The sequence below is a fragment of the Rousettus aegyptiacus genome, unplaced genomic scaffold, assembly GCF_014176215.1.
Source record: "Rousettus aegyptiacus isolate mRouAeg1 unplaced genomic scaffold, mRouAeg1.p scaffold_m13_p_13, whole genome shotgun sequence".
In the NCBI taxonomy this organism is placed as follows: domain Eukaryota; kingdom Metazoa; phylum Chordata; class Mammalia; order Chiroptera; family Pteropodidae; genus Rousettus; species Rousettus aegyptiacus.
The window spans coordinates 77,267,920-77,277,387 of record NW_023416288.1 but is presented as its reverse complement, the minus strand read 5'-3'; the positions used below and the strand labels follow the sequence as shown (position 1 = coordinate 77,277,387).

The following is a 9,468-nucleotide window of genomic DNA, read 5'->3' as shown; positions in this document are numbered from 1 at the left end:
TTTTATTCTTTCAACACTACTGTAAGTGAAATTATTTTACCTAATTTCATTTTCAGATTGTTTATTGCTAATATAGAGCAATGCGACTGATATTTGTATGTTGATATTGTACTGCAACCTTGCTGAACTTATTAGTGCTAATAGTTTTTGATGGATTCCTTAGAATTATCTATATACAAGGTTATGTCGTCTGCGAATAGTTTTTGTCCCCCACATTTAAAAAAAATAAACTATATCTTTCAGAGTTGGTTTAAGTTCACTGAAAAATTGAGAAGGTACAGAGATTTCCCATATACCTTCTGCCTTCACACATGCATAGCCTCCTCTATTATGAACATTCCCCACTAGAATGTACATTTATTACAATTGATGAACCTACACTGACACATCATTATCACTCAGAGTTCATAGTTTGCCTTATGGCTCACTCTTGGTGTTGTACATTCTATAGGTTTGTACAAATTTATGACAAGTATCCACTATTATAGTATTATAAAGAGTAGTTTCACTGCCCTACAAATCCTCTGTGCTCTGCCTAATTATTCCTTCTTCCTCTCCAACCCCTAGGAATCACTGATCCATTTTCTGTCTCCATAGTTTTGTCTTGTCCAGAATGTCAAATAGTTGGAATTGCACAGTCTGTAGCCTTTTCAGATTGGTTCTTTAACTTAGGGATATGCATTTAATGTTCCGTCATGTCTTTTCATGGCTTGACAGTGCATTTCTTTTTAGTGTGGAATAACATTCCGTTATCTGGATGTAACACAATTCATCTATCCATTCTCAGCTTGGTTGCTTGTCGCTTCTAAGTTTTGGTAATTATGAATAAAGTTGCTATAAACATCCATATGTACATTTTTTATAAACATACGTTTTCAATTTCTTTGGGTAAATATGAGGAGCACCATTGCTGGATCATATGGTATGAATATAATTTAGTTTTGTGAAAAACTGCTAAACTGTCTTTCGAAGCAGTTGTATTATTTGAATTCCTACCAGCAATAAATGAGAATTCTTGCTGCTCCACACACTCATCAGCATTTGATGTTGTCAGTATTCTGAATTTTGGCCATTCTAGTAGGTGTGTGACAGTATCTTCTTACTGTTTTAATTTGCATGTCCTTGATGACATATGATATGTATTATACATGAATGTATTCTTTGTTTAAAAATGGTAGAATAAGATAGCTAAGTTTAAAGCTTCAAATTCTTTCCAAACCATCCTCTCAGGAGTAACCATTATTATGTATTTGAAGTATATCCATCTAGATACTTAAAAAATGCTTTTCTCAAGATATACAAATTCATAGAAGGTATATGGTGGTGTGAAATGAACATGTTTTACAAAAAAAGTTAAAATGTTTATATCACAGTGCAAGATGCATATTTTTGACTCAAGGATATTTTAAGGATCTCTCTATGCTGGTAAACATCTCTAGTCTGTTCTTTAAAACTGCTATATAGTAAATAATACATTATATGACTATGATACATTTTGTTTGGCATTCCTCTGTTCCTGGACATCTCGTAGTTCTCAGTGTTCCTCTAGTAACAATGCTACAAGGAACCACCTTGTACATCTGTGGGAACATGTGCAATTGTTTCTTTAGAGCAGGGGTCCCCAACCCCAGGGGCTGCGGACCCATACAGGTCAGTGGCCTATTAGGAATGGGGGCCGCACAGCAGAAGAGTGGTGGGCCAGTGAATGAAGCTTCATCTCTCTTTGCAGCTGCTCCCCAGCACTAACATCACCGCTTCAGCTCCACCTCAGATCATCAGGCATTAGATTCTCATAAGTCCTTGGTGCCAAAAAGGTTGGGACCGCTGCTTTAGAGATACAGAAAAGGGGAATTTTGTGAATATTAAAGTATGCGCTTTTATATTTTAATGGATCCTGCCAAACTGCCCTCCACGATGTGTGCTTCCCCACACCTTGGCCAACAACCACGTATCTTCTGAATATATGACCGTTTTGTATCCCAGTTGCACACCAACTGCAAAGAGAAAGGGATATCTGAGGTGGGCCTTGAACAGGAGTGGGATTTAGACTGGTAGGGTGAGGTAGGGCACAGGCCACACGCTTTCAATTCATCTCTATTAGGAACTGTCATTGACTGGAGGAAACTAAGAAGACATGAAGACTAAGTTCTATGCGGAATCTGGATTGGACTGTGTAACAGAAAAAGTTTCTGGGAAAACTGGTGAACTCTAATAAAGTGTGTAGTTTCACTAATTGTACTGCGCCAATGTTAATTTATTTGTTGTGATAAGTGTACAAAATTAGGACTAACTAGGAGAAAGATATATGGGAACTCTCTGTACAATCCTTGCAACTTTTCTGTAAATCTAAAATTATTCTAACACAAAGACATATAAAAGAATTGAACATGTAATAAAATACAACGTGTGGACCATATTTGGATCCCGACTCCAACAAACCAACTATAAAGCCTTTTTTTGTTTTTGTTTTTTGAGAAAACAGCAGACCTTTGAATACAGACTGGGCATTAGATATTAAAAATTATTTTGTTAGGTATAATGTTTATGAACAAAACTCATCTTGACTTACTGAAGGTGTATACTGAAGTATTTATAGGTGAAATGATACAATAGTTGGTATTCATTTTAAAACATTCAGAAAGAAAAAAATATTTATGGGTAAAGGATATAATTTCTTGGGGTTACTATAAAATACTCTAGAAAAAAGTAGAATTGGGAAAAAAGATGAAAACGATTGGCAAAATGTTGATACTTATTGAAACAATGAAAGGTACATGGGGTCTATTATATTATTCTATTGTTATTTTTTTCATAGTTAAAGTTAGATAACACTGCTCTATAGATGTGACTTAATGACTCTCCACTTTTTATTCTCATAGGACTTTTTTCACACCTTGATAGAACTTCCTATGTTGTTTACATTGTTCATAGAAGCTGTCTCTCTTCTTTCTTGTCTGAAGCCTCCTTGTGGCTGTTTTATGTCTGCATCAACCTCATTCACTCTAACAAATACTTGTTGAGCATTAATATGTGTACCAGGCCCTGTGATGCCCAGGGGACATCATGAATAAAAGCAGTAAAAACACAATAAATGTAACTGCTAGTGTTATGTCGGAGTGCTATAGCATTCTTTACAAAGATTAGTCCATAAACAAGCAATAGACAAGAATTGGCATGTGATGTTGCAGCTCTCGGGCCCTGCAGCCTGAAATTCCTTGCACTTTCTCCACATGGGCGTTCTCTTTCAGCAAAGGCCCGGAAGTTAGCTTGTACCTGCTCTTTTCCCTTCCCATTAACAAGTCTCGACTCATATTTTTGGCTGTTTCAAACACTACCCTTAGGAGCATTTTCTAACTGCTAGGTGGTGGAAGCACCTAACCACTTCAGCTGTTTTCCTTGAGGCTTTTGATAAAAGCAACCTTTCTCTTCTATTAGATTTAGCCGTGAAAGTATCACAGGTCTCCTCACAGCTTCTTTTAATCAGATGTTAAATGCTCCCCTGTCCCATCTCTATCCCCAGAATTGGGAGTTTCTGGGATTGAGAATACAGATGGCCAAACCTCTCTTCTTGCCCACTCGTCAATCTGGAGCAAAGAAATGGGAATAGGAAATTATTTTGCAGTTGAAAAAACGTAAGACGAAAGCTGCTGACCTGCCAAAGGAATGCTGCCTCTTTACTGATGTCATGGAACAAGGACTGTAAAGCCTGACTCCACAGTATCTCTCTCAGCAACCAGGCTGGAATCGCAAGAGGCTTCTTTTCCCTTCATAGCAACCTCTGTAAGATTTCTGAAATCAATCATTGAGTAAGTGGCTGCAGCCTTGGGTAAATCTTGGGCATTTTCCACCTTAGTACAGGTTGAGTAGTTAATTCTTGTTTCCACTCTGCTTCCCTTTCACTGTGATAAAGAACATGGATTTGAGAGCCAAAGTACTTTGCTTCCAATAACAGTTAACAATTACTAGCTTTGTGGCCTTGGGCAAGTTATTCAACTGCTCTTTGCCTATCTCCATCTGCAAAATAGGGGTTAATGATAGCACCTACTTCATAGGGTTAATATTAACTTTATGTATAAACATAGTATCTTGATACAGAACACTTTTCTGCCATTATTATTAGGATTGAAAATTATAGGAAATAGGCCTAATCCATAGTAAGAACTAGACTTAATCTCTGATCTTCAGCTTCCTCTCCTTAAGCATGGGCACAGAGACATACTTCGCCTGTGTGAATTTCTCTAACTGCCCCAATTCATGTTTGCCCTTCACCTGTTGTATTCCCAGCAGTTCCTACAGTAGGCAGTCCATAAACATCTACTGAAAACTAAAGACACGAATGAACACTATTGACCTTGTCACTCCTGACTTCCAATGTAATTTGCTAAAGGAGACTTCTAACCCTGGATTAAATAAAAAGGATCCCTTCAAAAGCTTTACATGAACTTTTGATAAATACTCTGAATAGTTTTACTTTTAAGGTAGTAATATAAAGTTGCCAAATTTTAAGTTTTTTATCCTTGTCATAAAATTCTGAGATATGACATTTTGTTTGAGACAAGAACTTTAATTTTTGTGTGGTACATATTTAACATCACATCTGTTGTTGGTGTTAAAAATGGGCCCATATAGTGAGGTTAAAATTAAGCCAATAACTTAAATGTGCTCATTCTAGCACTGCTCATGAGTTAAGAAATTAAAATGCTGTGCTCAGTACTGGACCAGATCATTTCTAACCCACGGGCTATTTGATAGTTAACAGGCGACTATTTCTTACCAGACCCAAATGTGCAAGAGAATAGCCTGAAGCTTGGTGAAATGGCAATGGAATGGTTACCCCTGCCACAATTTGGAAATTAAGTCTCTGGGGAGCATTCTGATTAGAAAATGAATATAAAACTGCCACCTATTTATTCTAGAGTTTAGTAGTATTCTAAAAGTAACACACACACATTTATGACTTTCACAACTCCACCCCTGATTAAACCTGAGCAATGATAATACTGTCATGTAGGAAATTTGGTGTTACACAAAAGAGGTGTCTAAAAAGATTTAGTTGTTCTTTATCTCTGGTAAAGATGCCCAGGTTGTTATATATGAATTTTAAAATGTCATATTGTAAACATTAAATAACACCAAAAACATTTTTAAAAAAGGAAGTTTATTGGTCTTTAAATGGCTCAAATTGCAAATAAACCAATTGGGTAGTGGCATCAGCCTAAGACACGTGATGCATCTTTGTCAGTTGGCTTCATAGCACCTCAGTACCCAGGAGAGGAAAGGTCTCAAAGCAAAGTCATAATGTTAGTGGTTAGGACCCCTGGTTAAATAAGACTGCAATGAGTATACATGGAGATCGCTGGACCCGCAGGACCAGCATTACATTGGTACTTTAATTCTGCACATGAAAAATACAAAATGAAAGATGTACATCTCAAACCCTTTAAGGACACATATTCAACACAACAAGCTGGATGTAACATCTAAAGAGTTGAGTTTCTAAAAAGCCTATTTTTATTAACTTTACGTATACATCTGTTACCTGGAATGCCTGAACACATCTCTGACTTCTTGAAATCAGAACTGAACAAAAAGAAAAACTGTGAATCAACTGTCTTAGCTCTGTTCCAAAGAAAAGAAAAATCTGACAGTGGTACATTTCCCATTGAAATTATGTTCTCAAATAGCATGCTTGAGTTCTTCCCTTGGGCATACCACACAATAGTGACACAGGTCTGTGTGTACACTGAACATATTTTCTGCATTATACTCAGGTTTGATTGCTTGATGTTAACTTTAGGAAAATGCAGCTATGGCGTTCTTCATTATGAAAACAAACAGTCTACAAATATTAATAACTCCTGTGCAGCCAAACTGTAACCTCATGAGTACAAATTTAAAAATTAACAGGTAGCAAGCATGAATATTTTCCCAGTGTTCTAGTGCAAATTGCATTAGCACTATTGCTGTTTTTCCTGTACCTGCTCCAAAAAGGTCAAAAACTTAACATATGCTTAACCGTTACAAAAAGGGATTTCCAGGGACCAGCATCTTAAAGAGAGGGTTCACTAAAACAACTAGTACTGAATCCTCAGAATCCAAAATTATCTTACAAGTACATGCTGGTCTTTCATTTTAAACTACTGTATAGTTAACTAAAAACAATCAAGAGCTCTGGAACCTTACTTTCAAGAACCAGAGTATGGCACACGTTTTAAATTTGGACAGACTCACAGCAGACAGTTTTTCTTAAGAACCTTCTATACAAATGTTGTATTCCAAACTAGGCATATAGTCTCTCCCCAGGACACACAGGGCAATGGGCCCATGGCACCAGTGAGGACACACCCAGAATGATGTAACCAGGTATTTTTCAGTTTCTAAATTAAGGCATATTCAAAAATTTCCATATACAAGTTTACATCACTTTTCTAAGTTCATCACCAGGTAATTAATGCAGGTTCACAGAATTACTTTCAGTTTAACTATATGCAACAATCATGCCAATAACTTTTCTTTTATATTTTGCATAACAATGTGGTACAGTTAAAAAAGTGGTACAGTTTTGACTATCATGTTCACAATTGTTATTTTAAAGGCAGTAGAAGACAAAGACATTTTAAAATGATATAAAATTTAAGCTTTATAATAAACCAGAGGAAGTAGCCTTTCCTCCCATCCCCCCACCTCCATCTCACCTTTTTAACAGTTTAAGACTGCCCTCAAAACACAAGCTCATATGTTACATTCAGGACTGTGATAAATGTAGCAATTATGAAATAAGTAGACTTTGCTTCTTGGTGAAGCCACATTAATTTCTTTTTTAAGTGAATTTGACTTTCAGTGCAGTTCCAATTCATGCTCTTAGTGATACATAACAGTTTCCAAAATGTTAAAGTAATTTCAGTCAATTGATTGACCCTTCAATGGCAATGCTTATAAATTATATTTATTAGTATGGTCAAGATAAGAAAGAGTTTGGGATTTGATTATAAAATGCAGCATCTTTCTCTGATTCTCTTAGCTAAACTTTTCCTCTTCTTTTTTCCATTCTTTTCTTTGCTGTCTTCCATCTTTCTGGCTCGAATTTCCCTCATTAAATCAAAAAATACCTAGAAAGAAAAAAGGGTAAATAAAGCAAACAGATAATATGAGCTTGGTATTTCTCAGAATCATAGTAAACTTTGGGAATACTATAAGGATAAATATTTAAGATCTCTCATTTGGGGAGTATAGGGAGAGGAAAGCACAAAACTAAAGTTTGTTTACTCTAAGTATACTGGGAAAATTGGAAAATCTTCTGAATTGCACTTTTAGTAAAAATGTTCACATAATATAACCTGATCTTTCCATCCCAATTTTTGAGATAAAAATAAAAAAAGCACTCTAAGTGATGATAGTTCCAAAGATAAAACTCAGTGGATTATGTCTGAATTATAAAAAAGCCTAACTATTGAACACTTCGTAGATTTTAAAAAGTGTTCACCTATATGCAATAACATGGAAAGAACTACAGGACCTATTTGTTGTAAAATTTAAAAAGCAAACCACATAAATTATCTATACACACAACAATACTATATATATTATATATACATGTTATATATTTATATACTATATAATATAAAAATTATATTTATAAAGGGGAAAAACAAGCAAACACAAACTTTCCCTTAGGTTCTGGATGCTAGCCTTTAAATGCAGGCAAATGTCTGGAAAGGTACACGTTAGGAGTGGTTACCTACAGGGAGGGGAGGGGAAAGGAGGGGAGTAGAATTTGGGTGAAAAGTGACTCACTTTTTCCTTCTTTCTACTTTTCCCTCCATGTAATGAATTCTTCTTTATACAATAAGCATATGTTCATGTATTACTTTCACAATGAAAAAAAAATTAAGAGCTAGAGCATTTAGCTAGAAGGATAATAACAAGGTCATCAGATGAACCTGGTGCCCACTGAGCAAAGAGGCAGGTTGTCAGATGGTCCTCTAACTTCTGGGTGCTTCCTCTGCGACAGGCACAGCCTCCTGAGACAGGCTAGGCCCTAGCTTGACAACTGATAGTTACGAAGCTTTTTCACAGGGAAAATTTAAAATCTGCCTCTTTGAAGTGTCTACCCAATGGTCTATTTGGAATTCAGGTGAGGATAAGGCATATTGTAGTGAGCTAGTATTTATTTTCTGTGACAAAACATGACACTTTCCCATATTAACAGAGGAATACAATATTAACACTTGCTACTCCAGAAAATCTGTATCAGGCTTCTAGTAGTGGATGATGTACAATATGGAAGCTACTAACCATTGTTTTGAGTAAAATACTGAAAAAAGAACATGGGTACCAGATTTGGCCATTCTCAGAGCCAGCAGGTGCCACTATCAATTCTGTGAACTTGAATCAGGCACGTACTCTCTCTACACTTCAGTTTCCTCAGTTAAAAAGTGAGCATGAGAAGAGTATTTATGCCTCATAGGGGTAAAGATGAAATGATTCATGCCTGCCACAGTGCTTGGCTCTTGTAAACATTAATAAATACTAGCTCTTATAACTATCACATTATATCCTCAGCAAAAACAAAAACAAAAAAACTCCCTAAATATAATTTAATTCTAGTAACTAAATAGTGTAAGTTACTTTTATTTAGCCCCTGAGATACTTTATCTGGTAGTCAGTCTTCAGAGTGTAGCAGTACATGAAATTAGTTTCAGCACGAACTTGTACCTCAGATTATAAGTGGCCTCCTTTAATGTCATTCTCCTTTGGAGAGGTGACCACTGACTAGAGATTCTATTTCCCAAAATTGGCCACAGCAATACTTCTTATGTGCTCTTCCAGAATCTTGCCACTCTATATTAAGAGGTGTTTATTCCCTTTCCTCCTGAACCTGAGTGGGACTCTGTGACTACCTTGACCAATGGAATGAGGTAGAAATAATGCTGCATAGCTTTTGAGGCTAGGTCATAAAAGGTGATATGTTTTCTACTTGGTTCTAATTCACTTGTGACACTTGCCCTTAGAGCTCTGCCACTCTGCTGTAGAGAAAGCCTAAACTAGCACACATGGAAAAGGTCACGTAGGGAGGAACTGAGGTATCCCTGAACAATAGCCAGCATCGACTAGATCAACCAGACATGAGTAAACAAGTCTTTAAATGAAAGTTTAGATGCTTCCAGTCACTGGACTTAAAGCTTTTCAGATGAGGCACCAGACACTGTGGAGCAGAGACAAGACACTTCCATTGTATATTGTCTAAATTCTTGGCTCATAGATTCCATAAGCATAATAAATTGTTTCACCCATTAAGTTTTTGGAGTATATTTTGCTCTATAGCCACAGTAACTAAAATAGCCATATAACTTTAACTTTTCTTTTTTGAAAAGTAATATATGCATACAGCAAAAAAAAATTCAAACACAGAAGTCCAAAGGCAATGTATTTAAAGTGAAAAGTCAAAAGGGGTATTTACTGTGACGG

At 36.2% G+C, this 9,468-nt stretch overlaps 1 protein-coding gene across 2 annotated transcripts in view; it reads right to left on the bottom strand.

The window, feature by feature from the left end:
- Positions 1–5,140: 5,140 nt before the first annotated feature.
- The window catches only part of RALA (RAS like proto-oncogene A), a 65,060-nt gene continuing 60,732 nt past the window's right edge, over positions 5,141–9,468 (bottom strand). For both annotated transcript variants that reach the window (XM_036231031.1, XM_016148529.2), the window contains one exon: positions 5,141–7,109. In XM_036231031.1, coding sequence (XP_036086924.1) covers positions 6,987–7,109 — 123 coding nt within the window. In that variant the 3' untranslated portion in view covers positions 5,141–6,986. The remainder of the gene's footprint in view (positions 7,110–9,468) is intronic.